General features: G+C 38.3%; 1 protein-coding gene across 1 annotated transcript in view; it reads left to right on the top strand.

Moving 5' to 3' along the window:
• Positions 1 to 16,099, top strand: part of SMYD3 (SET and MYND domain containing 3) — a 726,401-nt gene that overhangs the window by 138,220 nt on the left and 572,082 nt on the right. The window contains exon 2 of the mRNA XM_043485558.1: positions 14,879 to 14,942. Coding sequence (XP_043341493.1) covers positions 14,879 to 14,942 — 64 coding nt within the window. The remainder of the gene's footprint in view (positions 1 to 14,878; positions 14,943 to 16,099) is intronic.

The raw sequence follows: 16,099 nt of genomic DNA, 5'->3' as shown, positions 1-16,099 counted from the left end.
CTCACTTTACAGAGCAGAAAATTGAGGCTACCAGGGGATACAAAGTTACACTGCTGGTAGGGCTTGGGTTTAGTGTTTCAGTCCTTTCCACCTGCTTTAACAAAATGCCACAGACTGGCTAGTTTATAAACAACTGAAACTTTCCCCCACAGTTCTGGAAGCCAAGATCAAGGTGCCAGCATGGTCGCATTCTGGTAAGGGCCCTCTTCCTAGTTCATAGCTGGCGCCTTCTCACTTTGTCCTCATGTAGTGGAAGGGATAAGGGATCTATCTCTCTGGGGTCTCTCTTATAAAAACACTAATCCCTTCATCAGGATCTTACAGTGGAGTACAGGTCTTTGGCCTCCTTGAGTAGATTTGTTCCTAGGTGTTTTATTCTTTTTGATGCGATGGTAAATGGAAGTGTTTCTTGAATTGCTTTTTCTGATCTTTTGTTGTTAGTGTATAGAAATGCAACTGATTTTCTGTGTATTAATTTTGTAACCTACAACTTTTCCAAATTCATTGGTGGTTCTAGTAGTTTTCTGGTAGCATCTTTAGGATCTAATGTGTATGTTATCATGTCATCTGCAAACAGTGACAGTTTAGCTTCTTCCTTTCCAATTTGAACTCCTTTACTCCTTTTTTTCTCCGATTGCTGTAGCCAGGACTTCCAAAACTATGTTTAAAAAAGTGGTGAGGGTGGACATCCTTGTCTTGTTCCAGATGTTAGAGGGACAACTTTAGGAGACCAAAGACAGTGAAAAAAGAAGTTTCCGAGTAAGGTGGTCAGCCTGTCTTGACTAACTTGTCTCAAATACTTTACTGTGCTTTTCTCTAAGAGCTAATGTGGGTTTAAATTACTTGTGTTTCTTCAAGGATGTGATGGTGCCTGTGAATCACAGATTCATTTTCCCTGAAATGTTAACCAATTTTCTTGTTTTGTAATTTAAGTATTAGAAATAGGAAATAAAGTGATAGGGACTATAGAAAAAGGAATCCAAACCAATTCTGTTTTCCTGTGATATAAATCTATATTATTTTGATCACCTCTGCTGTTTTGTATTAAAAACCATTGGATAGTTAGGTGGATGGTGGATATGAGTCTCTTTAATTTTTAAAAAGGCCTTTGGGCCCAAACCAGCACAATTACCATTTCCAAGCAAAAATGGAGGATCCCTTTAATGTGTTATTATAAATATTTATGCCTAAAGGAGTTCTTTATGTTTAGCATTTTCCAGTGTATTTTATTTGGCCAGAGTAGATGTTATACTATCCTTGAATAGAATGACATGATGTTATTTGGGATAATCTCTTTTTCATAGTGTAGAATTTCTTTTGCTTCAGAAATTTCCAGGGAGAAACAGCCAGAAACTTGGTAAAGTGGCATTAACGTTTCTAATGAATTCTGAGACTTAAAAAGTTTACAAACATAAAAATTCTGTAAATAAATATTTCTATGGGATTTTTGTTTTAAAAATTGTATTTAGACTTCCTTCACTTATTTTGGCTTTCTCCATTTAAAAACAGATGGAGAGTTTTTATTCTTTATTCTTAAGAGTTTGCTCATGACATTCACTATTTCTCATACATCATAGAGCACCTTGGGTCTTAATTATATAAAAAATACTTTTTTTTTTTTTAAAATACTTTAATAGGAATTCTGTTCAGAGAATCTTTCTTAAAACTTGTATAAAAGCCTAGTGTACTAAATTAGACATCCCGTAAGTCAACACTCTTTAGCAACTGTACGTGGTACAGGCTTTACTGCATGTACTCTGGTCTTTTTCTTAGCTCAGACTTCTTCCCAAAGAAATCAGCTACAAACTACATTTCCACAGTGATCAGCCACAAATTAAAATCCAGGCCTTGAGAGACTCGTTGTGCAGAAGATCCCTGGGCAGGGGTCTTCCCTGTGAGTAAGGAGGCTTTACAGACACACACTAGTCTCTGTGCTGCTTCTGATCACACTGGGCTCTGCTCCATCTAGATGAGTGTGCCTCAGCAGGTAGGAGGGTCACCTGGCTTTTCTGTGGTGTCCGAGCCTTTGCCTGTAGCTGACTGGTCAATGGTGAGCCAGTTACCTTCCATAGTGAGAATGGACTTTCGAGAAGACATCCAACTGCTAGACATACTGGGAAACTTCTAGGCGATCAAGGAGTATTCCTAGGGAAAGACCCTGTGTAATAAATATATTACCTATGAATGTGTTGCGGATGTACTCATTTTTTTCCTCTAGAGGAAGTTTAAAATGGATTCTGTAGGTGCCTGGGCTGGGTGAAATTTGGCAGTCAGTGGAGTTTGTTCGTTTTTTTATATCCTTTCCAGGGAACTTCTTTCTACCTGGAAACTGCCTATATTATTTTAGGGCAGTTTCTGAACAGTAAGGATGCTTTTCCCCCTCAGATAGCCAAGAAGGACAGATGTTCCCTTAAACAGTAGTCTGCTGCTGTTGCTAAGTCAGGTCAGTCGTGTCCAACTCTGTGTGACCCTATAGATGGCAGCCCACCAGGCTCCCGTCCCTGGGATTCTTCAGGCAAGAATACTGGAGTGGGCAGTTGTTGGTATTTAAGGGAACTATTTAATTCCCTTTCTTCTTTTATTTCTTTTATAAGTATTTTTATTAGAGTATAGTTGATTTACAATGTTGTGTTGGTTTCAGGTGTATAGCAAAATGAATGTTATACACATACATGTATTCACTCTCTTTTAGAGGCTCTTCTCATGTGGACTATTACAGAGTATGAGTAGAGTTCCCAGTGCTATACGGTAGGTCCTTATTTGTTGTAGTTTTTCAGTCGCCAGGTCATCTCTTTGTGACCCTGTGGACTGAGCATGCCAGGCCTCCTTGTCCCTCACCATCTCCAGGAATTTGCCCAAGTTCATGTCCTTTGAATCACTGATGCCATCCAACTAACTCATCATCCGTCACCCTCTTTCCTTCTGCTTTCAGTCTTTCCCAGGGTCAGGGTCTTTTCCAATGAGTTGGCTCTTCACATCAGGTGCCCAAAGTATTGGAGCTTCAGCTTCAGTCCTTCCATAGAATATTCAGTGTTGATTTCCTTTAGGATTGCCTGGTTTGATCTCCTTGGTGGCCAAGGGACTCTCAAGAATCTTCTCAAGCACAACAGTTTGAAAGCATCAATTCTTTGGTGCCCAGCTCTCACACCTGTACATGACTACTGGAAAGACCACAGCCTTCACTATATGGACCTTTGCTGGCAAAGTGATGTCTTTTCTGTTTAATAAACTGCCTAGGTTTTTCATAGTTTTCCTTCCAAGGAGCAGTTGTCTTCTAATTTCATGGCTGCAGTCACCATCTTCAGTGATTTTAGATCCCACGAAAAGAAAATCTGTCACTGCTTCCACTTTTCCCCCTCCTACTGGCCATGAAGTGATGAGGCTGGATGCCATGATCTTAGTTTTTTTTATTTTGAGTTTTAAGATGGCTTTTTCACTCTCTTCTTTCAATCTCATCAAGAGTTTCATTAGTTCCTCTTTGCTTTCTGCCATTAGAGTGGTTATCATCTGCATATCTGAGGTTGTTGAAATTTCTCCCAGCAATCTTGATTCCAGCTTGTAACACATCTAGCCTGGCATTTTGCATGATGTACTCTGCATAGAAGTTAAATAAGCAGAGTGACAATACACAGCCTTGACGTACTCCTTTCTCAATTTTGAACCAGTCCATTTTTCCATGCCAGGTTCTAACTGTTGGTTGTTGACCTGCATACAGGTTTCTGAGGAGACAGGTAAGATGGTCTGGTATTCACATCTCTTCAAGACTTTTTCACAGCTCGTTATGATCTCTGTGTGGTCCACTGGAGAAGGGAATGGCAAACCACTTCAGTATTCTTGGCTTGAGAACCCCATGAATAGTATGAAAAGGGGAAAAGATAGGACACTGAAAGATGAACTCCCCAGTTCTGTATGTGTCCAATATGCTACTGGAGATCCGTGGAGAAATAACTCCAGAAAAAATGAAGAGACAGAGCCAAAGCAGAAACAACACCCAGTTGTGGATGTGACTGGTGATGGAAGCAGGGTTCGGTGCTATAAAGAGCAGTATTTCATAGGATCCTGAAATGTCAGGTCCATGAATCAAGGCAAATTGGAAGTGGTCAAACAGGAGATGGCAAGAGTGAATATCGACATTTTAGGAATCAGCAAACTGATTAGGAATGGGTGAATTTAATTCAGATGACCATTATATCTACTGCTGTGGGCAGGAATCCCTTAGAAGAAATGGAGTAGCCACACAGTCAACAAGAGAGTCTGAAATGCGGTTCAGTTCAGTTCAGTTGCTCAGTCTTGTCTGACTCTTTGTGACTCCATGAACCGCAGCACGCCAGGCCTCCCTGTCCATCACCAACTTTCAGAGTCCACCCAAACCCATGTTCATTGAGTTGGTGATGCCATCCTACCATCTCATCCTCTGTTGTCCCCTTCTCCTCTTGCCCTCAATCTTTCCCAGCATCAGGGTCTTTTCCAATGAGTCAGCTCTTCTCATGAGGTGGCCAAATTATTGGAGCTTCAGCTTCAACATCAGTCCTTCCAATGAACACCCAGGACTGATCTCCTTTAGGATGGACTGGTTGGATCTCCTTGCAGTCCAGGGGACTCTCAAAAGTCTTCTCCAACACCACAGTTCAAAAGTATCAATTCTGGGAAAAAAAAAAAAAAAACCGAAGGGGGGGAGGGAAACCAAGGTGGGGGGGAAAGTATCAATTCTTTGGTGCTCAACTTTCTTTATAGTCCAACTCTCACATCCACACATGACCACTGGAAAAACCATAGCCTGGCCTAGATGGACCTTCAGTATGCTGTCTAGGTTGGTCATAACTTTCCTTCAAAAAAAGGAGTAAGTTTCTTTTAATTTCATGGCTGTAATCGCCATCTGCAGTGATTTTGGAGCCCAGAAAAATAAAGCCAGCCACTGTTTCCACTGTTTCCTCATCTATTTGCCATGAAGTGATGGGACCGGATGCCATGATCTTAGTTTTCTGAATGTTGAGCTTTAAGCCAACTTTTTCACTCTCCTCTTTCACTTTCATCAAGAGGCTCTTGGATGCAATCTCAAAAATGACAGAATGATCTCTGTTTGTTTCCAAGGCAAACCATTCAACATTATGGTTATCCAAGTCTATGCCCCGACTAGTAATGATGACGAAGCTGAAGATTAATGGTTCTATGAAGACCTACAAGACCTTCTAGAAGTAGCACACAAAAAATATGTTCTTTTCATTATAGGGGAGTGGAATGCAAAAGTAGGCAGTCAAGAAATACCTGGAGTAACAGGCAAATTTGGCCTTGGAGTACAGAATGAAGCAAGGCAAAGGCTAGTAGAGTTTTGCCAAGAGAACACACTGGTCATAACAAACATCCTCTTCCAATGACACAAGAGAAGACTCTACACATGGACACCACCAGATGGTCAATACTGAAATCAGACTGATTATATTCTTTGCAGCCAAAGATGGAGAAGCTCTATACAGTCAGCAAAAACAAGACTGGGAGCTGACTGTGGCTCAGATCATGAATTCCTATTGCCAAATTCAGACTGAAATTGAAGAAAGTAGGGGAAACCACTAGACCATTCAGGTATGACCTAAATCAAATCTCTTACAATTACACTGTGGAAATGACAAATAGATTCAAGGGCTTAGATCTGATAGACAGAGCGCTTGAAAAACTATGGACTTAGGTTCATGACATTGTACAGGAGGCAGTGATCAAGACCATCCCCAAGAAAAAGAAATGCAAAAAGGCAAAATGGTTGTCTGAGGAGGCCTTACAAATAGCTAAGAAAAGGAGAGAAGGAAAAGGCAAAGGAGAAAAGGAAAGATATATCCATTTGAATGCAGAGTTTCAAAGAATAGCGAAGAGAGATAAGAAAGCCTTCCTCAGTGATCAATGCAAAGAAATAGAGGAAAACAATAGAATGGGAAAGACTAGAGATCTCTTCAAGAAAATTAGAGATACCAAGGGAACATTTCATGCAAAGATGGGCACAATAAAGGACAGAACTGGTAGGCACCTAACAGAGGCAGAAGATGTTAAGAAGTGATGGCAAGAATAAACAGAACTATACAAAAAAGATCTTCACAGCCCAGATAATCACAATGGTGTGATCACTCACCTAGAGCCAGACATCCTGGAATGTGAAGTCAAGTGGGCCTTAGGAAGCATCACTATGAACAAAGTTATTGGAGGTGATCTAATTCCAGTTGAGCTATTTCAAATCCTAAAAGATGATGCTGTGAAAGTGCTGCACTCAGTATGCCAGCAAATCTGGAAAACTCAGCAGTGGCCACAGGACTGGAAAAAGTCAGTTTTCATTCCAATCCCAAAGAAAGGCAATGCCAAAGAATGCTCAAACTACCATACAGTTGCACTCTTCTCACACACTAGCAAAGTAACGCTCAAAATTCTCCAAGCCAGGCTTTAGCAGTACATAAACTGTGAAACTCTAGATGTTCAAGCTGGATTTAGAAAAGGCAGAAGAACCAGAGATCAAATTGCCACCATCCATTGGATCATCATAAAAGCAAGAGAGTTCCAGAAATAGATCTACTTCTGCTTTATTGACTATGCCAAAGCCTTTGACTGTGTGGATCAAAACAAACTATGGAAAATTCTTAAAGAGATGAGAATACTATACCATCTTACCTGCCTCCTGATAAATCTGTATGCAGGTCAAGAAGCAACAGTTAGAACTGTCTATGGAACAACAGACTGGTTCCAAGTCAGGAAAGGAGTACATCAAGGCTGTATATTGTCACTGTGCTTATTTAACTTATATGCAGAGTACATCATGAGAAACGCTGGGCTGGATGAAGCACAAGCTGGAATCAAGATTGCCAGGAGAAGTATCAATAACGACAGATACACAAATGACACCACACTTACAGCACAAAGCGAAGAAGAACTAAAGAGCCTTGATGAAAGTGAAAGAGGAGAATGAAAAAGTTGCCTTAAAAGTCAACATTCAGGAAACTAAGATCATGGCGTCTGGTCCTATCACTTCATGGCAAATAGATGGGGAAACAGTGAGAGACTTTATTTTCTTGGGCTCCAAAATCATTGCAGATGGTGACTGCAGCCATGAAATTAAAAGATGCTTGCTCCTTGGAAGAAAAGTTGTGATCAACCTAGACAGCATATTGAAAAGCAGAGAGATTACTTTGCCAACAAAGGTCCGTCTAGTCCAAACCATGGTTTTTCCCGTAGTCATGTATGAATGTGAGAGTTGGACTATAAAGAAAGCTGAGCCCCAAAGAATTGATGCTTTTGAACTGTGATGTCGGAGAAGAGTCTTGAGAGTTCCCTGGACAGCAAGGAGATCCAACCAGTCCATCCTAAAGGAAATCAGTCCTGAATATTCTTTGGAAGGACTGGTGTTGAAGCTGAAACTCCAATACTTTAGCCATCTGATGAGAAGAACTGACTCATCTGAGAAGACCCTGATTCTGGGAAAGATTGAAGGCAGGAGGAGAAGGGGATGACAGAGGATGAGATGGTTGGATAGCATCACCAGCTCGATGGAAATGAGTTTCAGTAAACTCCGGGAGTTGATGATGAACATTGAGGCCTGGCGTGCTGCAGTCTATGGGATTGCAGAGTCAGACAGTCGACTGAGCAACTGAACTGAACTTAGCACAGTCAAAGCCTTTAGCATAGTCAATGAAACAGAAGTAGAGTTTTTTTCTGGAATTCATTTGCTTTCTCTATGATCCAGCAACTGTTGGCAGTTTGATCTCCGGTTCCTCTGCTGTTTCTAGACCTAGCTTGTACATCTGGAAGTTCTTGTTTCACGTACTGTTGAAAGGTTGAAGGCATAACCTTTCTAGCATGAGAAGTGAGTGCAATTGTTCGATAGTTTGTACATTCTTTAGTTCTGCCCTTCTTGGGAATTGGGATGAAGGTTGACGTTTTCCAGTCCTGTGGCCACTGCTGGCTTTTTCACATTTGGTGACGTTGTAAGTGCCATCCTTAGTCGCTCAGTAGTGTCCGACTCTTTACGACCCTCTGGACTGTAGCCCAACCTCTGTGCATGGTGATTCTCCAGGCAAGAATACTAGAGTAGGTTGCCATGCTCACCTTCAGGGGGTCTTCTCAGCCTAGTGATTGAACCCAGATCTCCTGCATTGCAGGCAGACTCTTTACCGTCTGAGCCACCAGGGAAGCTCACTTTAATAGCATCATCGTTTAGGATTTTAAATAGCTCTGCTGGAACTCCATCGCCTCCACTAGCTTTATTCGCAGCAGTGCTTCCTAAGGCCCACTTGACTTCACACTCCAGCATGTCTGGCTCTAGGTGAGTGACCAAACCGGGTCATTAATATCTTTTTTGTACATTTCTTCTGTGTATTCTTGCTATCTCTTCTTGGTCTATTCTGCTTCTATTAGGTCTTTACCATTTTGTCCTTTATTGTGCCCATTTTTGCATGAAATGTTCCTTTGATATCTCCAGTTTTCTTGAAGAAATCTCTAATCTTTCCCCTTCTGTTACTTTCCCGTATTTCTTTGCACTGTTCATTGAAGAAGGCCTCCTTGGCTCTCCTTGGTATTCTCTGGAGTTCTACATTTTTGCATAAATCTTTCCCCTTTTCCCTTGCTTTTCACTTTTCTTCTTTCCTCAGCTATTTGTAAAGCCTCCTCAGACAACCACTTTGCCTTCTTGCATTTCTTTTTCTTTGAGATGGTTTTGGTCAGTGCCTCCTATACAATATTACAAACCTCTCTCTGTAGTTCTTCAGGCACTCTTTTATCAGATTTAATCCCTTGAATCTATTCATCACCTCCACTGTATAATCATAGGGGATTTTATTTATGTCATACCTGCCTGGCCTAGTTGTTTTCCCTGTTTTCTTTAGTTTAAGCCTGATTTGGATAGGAACTGATTATCTGAGCCACAGTCAGCTCCAGGTCTTGTTTTCGCTGACTGCATAGTGCTTCTCCATCTTTGATTGCAAAAAAATATAGTCCATCTGGTTTTTGTATTAACCATTTGGTGATGTCCATGTGTAGAATTGTCTCTTGTGTTGTTGTAAAAGGGTGTTTGTTATGACCAGTGCATTCTCTTCACAGAATTCTCTTGGCCTTTGCCCTGCTTCATTTTGTACTCCAAGGCTAAACTTGCCTGTTACTCCAGGTATCTCTTGATTTCCTACTTTTGCATTCTAATCACCTATGATGAAAAGGACATCATTTTTTTGGTGTTAATTCTAGGATGTCTTCTAGGTCTTCACAGAACTGACCAACTTCAGCTTCTTTGACATCAGTTGTTGAGGCATAGATTTGATTTATTGTGATTTGAATGGTTTGCCTTGGAAACAAACCGAAATCATTCTGGTTTTTTTTGAGGTTGCACCCAAGTACTGCATTTCGTATTCTTGATTTTTTTATTGTTGATTATAAGGGCTACTCCATTTATTCTATGTGATTCTTGACCACAGTAGTAGATACAGTGGTTATCTGAATTAAATTCACCCTTCATGGATCACTGCCTTGTCATGGTGAAGGAGCTTGCATAACTCAAGGAAGCTATGAGTCATGCCTTGTAGGGCCACCCAACATGATGGGTCATAGTGGACAGTTAGGAGAAAACATGGTCCACTGGAGGAGGGAATGGCAAACCACTCTAGTATTTTTGCTGCGAAAACCCCATTAACTGTGTAAAAAGGCAAAAAGATATGACACAAAAAGATGAGCCCCCCAGGTTGGAAGGTGCCCAATATGCTACTGGGAAAGAATGGAGGACAAGTACTAATAACTCTGGAAATACTGAAATGGCTTGGCCAAAGCAGAAATGACACTCAGTTGTGGATGTGTCTGGTGATGAAACTAAAATCCAACGCTGTAACGAACAGTATTGCGTAGGAACCTGGAATGTTAGGTCCATGAGTCAAGGTAAATTGGACATGGTCACACAGGAGATGGCAAAAGTAAACATCGACATATTAGGAATCAGTGAACTAAAATGGATGAGAATGGGTGAATTTAATTCAGATCCTTATTAGTTATCTATTTTTTATATAGTAGTGTATATAGGTCAATCTCAGTCTTCCAATTTATTTGTTTCATTTCTTAGAGACACCGGTTTCCTCTATATCCACATACAGCTGACCCTTGTTGACCCTTGAATAACGCAGGTTTAAACTGTATAGGTCCACTCATACGCAGAGGTTTTTTTTTTTTTTCCTTTACTAAATACACTCTACAGTGTTACATGGTCTGAGTTTGGCTGAATCTGTTGATAGAGAACCTTGGATACATGGGCCACACTATTAAGTTACAAACAGATATTCGCCTCCACGTAGGGTCAACACCCCTACACCCTGCATTGTTTAGGAGTCAACAGTATAAATTTTTAACTTGTATACTAGAAGAACAATTAATTTTGCCTGACTTTTATTTCTTTTCCATACTTCAGTTACATAGGCTATTGGAGAAATTAATTATGAGCCAACTTTTACTTGGAAGAGAGGACTTCACTTATGCTCCATGAATCACTTTCTCTGGGGCACTGAGCAAGCTGAGAAGTTTCTCTGAGTTGACTTTGTGTTCAATAACATATCTGAGTTTATATGAACAAGTGATAAGGGATCCCTTTTTGCTTTTTTGCAGTGGGATCTAAAACTTCCATTTATTTTAGTATACAATAATATATCTTCTCTAGCATACTATTATTTGTCTCTTGAGGGGAAGAATAGATAAAAATTAATCAGTTTGCTGTTACTGATACATTCCTAACCTGTTTCTTTAGATTCTTTTTTATTCAGAAATTCTAGTTCTAGATGCACTCTTGAAATAATCAGTTTGCAAACAGGATGTTTGTGTAGTCTGTGAAAGCTGTTTTCCTCACTTCTGTACTCCTCTGAGATTATCATATTTGGCCTTATACTATTCCCAAATTTTGTCTTCAAATTTAGTTTATATTTGTTGCTTATACAAGAGGAGGAGAACCAATTAATTTGGAATTAGAAGGAAACTTAACTCCTGTTCCTTTGCAGTGCTAGAATTTCCTTTACATCATGTCTGTAAATGTACGTACCAGATTCTCCTTGAACATGTCAGAAGACTGAGAACTCCACTGTCTCAGGGCATTTCTTTTGAATTTTGAGCTGTTGCCACAAAGATCTTTACCTTTAGACAAAATCTGCCTGTCTCTACCTTCCATTCAGTATTTCTTGTTTTAGCCTCTGGAACTGCCTAGAATAGGTGATCCTTTTTATTTAGGGGCTTCTAATTAATGCTGCTTTTTATTTGACCTGTACATTTCTGATTTTTTAAAGAAAAATATGAATTTTTCAATTAGAAATGATATGTTGATTTTTAAGAGAAAGAGAATGTTTTCTTGAACTGTCTGGAGGCTGTGTTTCTAATGCTTATTTTTCTCTCCCTCTGCTGCCCAGGTTTTTTCTCTGTAGGGAAACCTTCCTAGTATGCTATTACTCTGAACCTTACCCAACAGAGAAAAACAGTAACTCTTCAAAGGCTCACTGGTTCCTCTAATCAAAGACACAACTTTTCTCTTGGATTCAGTTGACTGTTTGTTTTTGTTTTTTATTTTTTTTGAAACTTGAGAAGTTAAGTTTATTTATATAGTTATATGATGTGTAAAAATAACCCCAAACATTTAAATAACTCATATTAAAGAATTTTTCTTTATGCATCAAATGGCAACTAAATTATCCAAGTACTTTGAATCATCCTGCTATTCATTTTGTCTATGCTAAAATTCATAAAAGTCTGTGGTTGAAAGCTATGGAGAGGGGAGGTGAGACTTTAATACCTGCTACCAGGTTCACCACTGACCTTCCTGGGTGTTTTGATTCTGCTTGTTATTTTTAAAAATTGAGACAAAACATTTTATATAGTTGGGGATCTTTATTTGCAGGCAGCAGAAATAACCTCTGAGCAACTTAGACAAGAAAAAAGGAAACGAGGAGAAATCTGAGGAGCCAGGTCTAAGGAAAGGCAGGATTCAGAAGCGCCCCTGGGACCTTGTCCTTAGGAGTGTTCTTGCTGAAAGCATTCTCTCCCAATTTTGGTGGCAGTTCTCCAGTTGGCTTGACAGACTTTCTGCCGGATATCTTTTGCAGTTTAGAACTTCTGTTTTCAAGTCTGTTGGAAGTTGCCTTTGTTTTCTCCCACAAATATACTGATTTAATTAATTCTTGAAGCCTGTAGTGTTTTTTTTCTGATAATACTTTTGGTTTTGTTGTACCTTTCCAGGTTGGGGAGTGATGGTTAGTTTTTCCTATTTCCTACTTACTCTGTCTTTTTTTTTTTTTTTTTACAAGGAGCGTTAAAGAGATTAAAAAGTTATACCACTGCAATCAATGTAAGCATTTAAAGCTATAAATGTTCCTTTTAGTATTACTTTAGATTACATTTTGAGTTTTTTTTTAAATTATGTAATCTATTTTCTAATTTTCATGACAATTCTTCTTTGTTGAATTATATAGAGGTAAGCTTTTAAATTTCCATAAATATGAGATTTTACTGGCTTGATTTTTGATGCTGATTTCTAATCTAATTCTTTTATTGTTGGAGATAGTTTTATATATATATATATATGTATATATATATATATTATTGATTCTTTGTAATTTTTGAGATTTGCTCTGTGGCCTAGTACGTGGGCGTATGTTGTAAAAGGCCAGTGAGTGCCTGAGGAGAGTGTGTGAATACACATGCATATAAAAGGTGCAAGGTTCTGTGTGTTACATGAAATCAAATAAATTGTAGAGCTCCTCCTTCTTTATCTGCTTGATCTATGACTTCCTGAAAAAGACTTGTTATAGTGATAACTGTTATGGTGATATACTGGTATGGTACTTAGTATATTCCAGGTACTATTTTAAAGGCTTTACTTGTATTAATTTATTATGTATTCCTCATTTTTATCTTAGATCTATTACTTTTACTTTACGTATTTTTAGACTGGGTACACTTTTTGCTGGGTACTATTACCTGGTGGTTGGAATCTCTTAATCTTTGTGTATTGACTTATTCATCTCTAGTAATACTTTTAACCTTAACGTCTTTTTTTTTTCTGATACTGATATAGTAACACAGGCTTTTTTCTATTAGTATTAATTAAATTTTAATATTAATGTTACTATTTGCCCATCATATTCTTCTCATCCCAAATTTGTGTGTTCTTTTATTTGAAGCGTGTCTCATCAATTGCCCATGGGTGGATTTTGCTTTGATCCAGTTTTGTCTAATAGTGGTAGTGGAGTATGGTCATTAAAAACAAGGACTTTAAGGCCATATTGTTTGGATTTGGGTTGTTGTTTGGGATGTTGATATCTGACAGCTGTAAATCTACACTTGGGGGAAGGAGGTGTTTGACTTTGCTTTATTTAGACCTTTAACCTCTCCCAGTATTATATGCTCCTATCTGTGTTCTCCTGTGAGTGAGGTACCTGATATATTCATGTTTTGATTCTCTGTGGTTTTTGTTCTTAACCTTTCAGTGTCACCTGCCGCATCGCACTTTATGGTGTGTTTCCTTAGTCATCTACTTCTTATCTCTTGAAAATGTGTTGAAGTATCTCTTAAATGAGCATAATAAAACTGTTTGCTTACAGAATTGTCTGAAGTGAGTCAATAGATACAAAGAAGTTTGAACCATACCTGGCACATCAGAAGTGCTTAGAAAGATTTCTTCTTATTTCATTACTGATATTAGTATTATAGTTTGACTTTTAATGCTCTTGGCCACCTTGAAAGTATCTATAGTCCTGTCTGTTATTTATCACTGTGAATTGCATCATCAGATTTATTGGTTTTATTTTATAATGTGGGCTTCCCTGGTGGCTTAGGGGTAAAGAATCTGCCGTCAGTGCAGGAGCTGCAGGAGGCAGGGGTTTGATCCTGGGTTGGGAAGATCCTCTGGAGAAGGAAATGGCAACCCATCCCAGTATTCTTGCCTGAAGAATCCCATGGGCAGAGGAGCTTGGCAGGCTACAGTCCATAGGGCTGTGAAGAGTCAGACACGACTGAAGTGACTTAGCATGCACACACAGTCCTGTCTATTATTTGTCAGTATGAGTCTCATCATCAAATTTATTGTTTCATTTTATAATAAAGTATTTCTTTGTTTTGACTTTTTTCTTCCTCAGGCGACCTAGGGGGACATAACTTTGGTGTATCTCAATTTAGCATGTTGAAAGTAGTAATTGAATTTAATGGAAATTAAAAATCATTTCCTAGAAAGAGTACATTACAACTAACCTACATGATAAATTAAAACTTGGACAGTTTTTATATTTGAAAGGCATAGGATACTTTGAGTTAGTTGATAGACTGGATTCTGAATTTTGTATGCAGAGATTAAAAACTCTATTAAAGTGATTTTTTTGCCTAAGTGGGAATCTCTGTATTTTCATTAAATTTATGTTAAAAAGAACATTAGTGGTGGAGATTGTTAGACAACAATGTGAATGTTCTTAATGCCACTAAAACTATGCACTGGGGAATATGTGTAAATCTATGGCTGATTCATATCAATGTATGACAAAACCCACTGAAATTTTTGAAGTAATTAGCCTCCAACTAATAAAAAAAAAATAATAATAAATACAAAAAAAAAACCAAAAAAAAAAGAAAAATAGTTAAAGTGGCACATTTTATGTTGCATATATTTTACCACAATTTTTAAAAAAGAACACTAGTTTTTTTAAAAAAGTCACTAGTCTCACACTGAAAGAAGAAGTTCACCACTGTGAAAATCTAAGTCTCATGGACTATACAGATGGAGTGAGTGGAACATCTTGGTGTCAGCATGATGACTACATTTTCTTTCTTTCCTCAGCCATATATGATTCTCATTCACTTCCTAATGTGAACTTTATTTTTTAACTTTAGTTTTATTCTTTAACAGGAAGGAAAAGCTGATGCGATGCTCTCAATGCCGAATCGCCAAATACTGTAGTGCTAAGTGTCAGGTAAGAATTCTGCTGTATATAAGTTCTCTACTCTTAAATTTGTTCTCCGTTAATGCCTGTTGAACTGTTTCTTCATAAGCTTTTATTTCTTGTAACGTTGTTTTCTTTCAACTTAAAAATCATATATGTATATGCAAAAATTATATATATAATATATAAACTCTATATAGTATATAAATATATACATGTATATGTGTGTATATATATGTGTCTGACTCTTTGTGACCTTGTGAACTGTAGCCCACCAGGATCCTTTGTCCATGGAATTTTCCAGGCAAGAATACTGGAGCAGGTTGCCATGTCTTTCTCCCAACCCAGGGATCTTCCCTGGATCTTTCTGATGCAGGGATCAAACCTGCATCTCCTGCGTTGGCAGGAAGGTGCTTTACCAGCTGAGCCATCTGGGAAGCTCGTATGTCACTGAAGAAAAGTTAAATGTTCACTCCTCTCCATCTTCTTGTCTTCTTGACCTTAATCCCATTTACCAGAGCTAACCGCTGTTAAGTTTCTTGTGTAACTTTGAAGCATTTTTTGTGCAAACACAGTCATGTATCTTTATCTTTTGTTTTAAAAAGCAGATACAGGTTATTCTGGCACAGATTCTTGTATACTTTGATTTGTCTTTTCATTGAATAATCTATCTAGAACAACTTTTGTTATCATTTTGTTTACTCTATTACATGGATGTACCACAATCATAATTTCCCCACTAATGAATGTATGATTTTTTCCCCAATATTTGGTATTGCCGGGAGTATACCAATAAACATCCTTTTGTGCACATTTTTGCACACTTGTGCAAATTAATTGTAGGACAGAGTCTTCCACATTATATTGATTAGTAAAAGGATATATATAGTTTGTATTTTTAAAGATAATGCCTAGTGCCTTTAATTTGCAACAACTGACAGTCTGTGAGAGTACTGCTGTTCACATCTTTGAAATTCTTTAAAGGATGTATAATTAACATTCAACACGACCTTTTCTTCTAACCTTATGATTAATCACTTAATAAGAAATGTAATTATGCTCTAATGAATTGTGTCATAATAAAAAGTCTTAATTGGAGGTTTTGTGTTTGTGTCACTTGTCACCCACCTTCCATCCATACATTTTGCTTCTTATTTTGGTGTGTGCGTGTATGTGTATGTGTACAT

Source organism: Cervus canadensis, chromosome 13 (assembly GCF_019320065.1).
Source record: "Cervus canadensis isolate Bull #8, Minnesota chromosome 13, ASM1932006v1, whole genome shotgun sequence".
In the NCBI taxonomy this organism is placed as follows: domain Eukaryota; kingdom Metazoa; phylum Chordata; class Mammalia; order Artiodactyla; family Cervidae; genus Cervus; species Cervus canadensis.
Note: the sequence above shows the minus strand (reverse complement) of the source record. Positions and strands in the feature narration are given on the sequence as shown.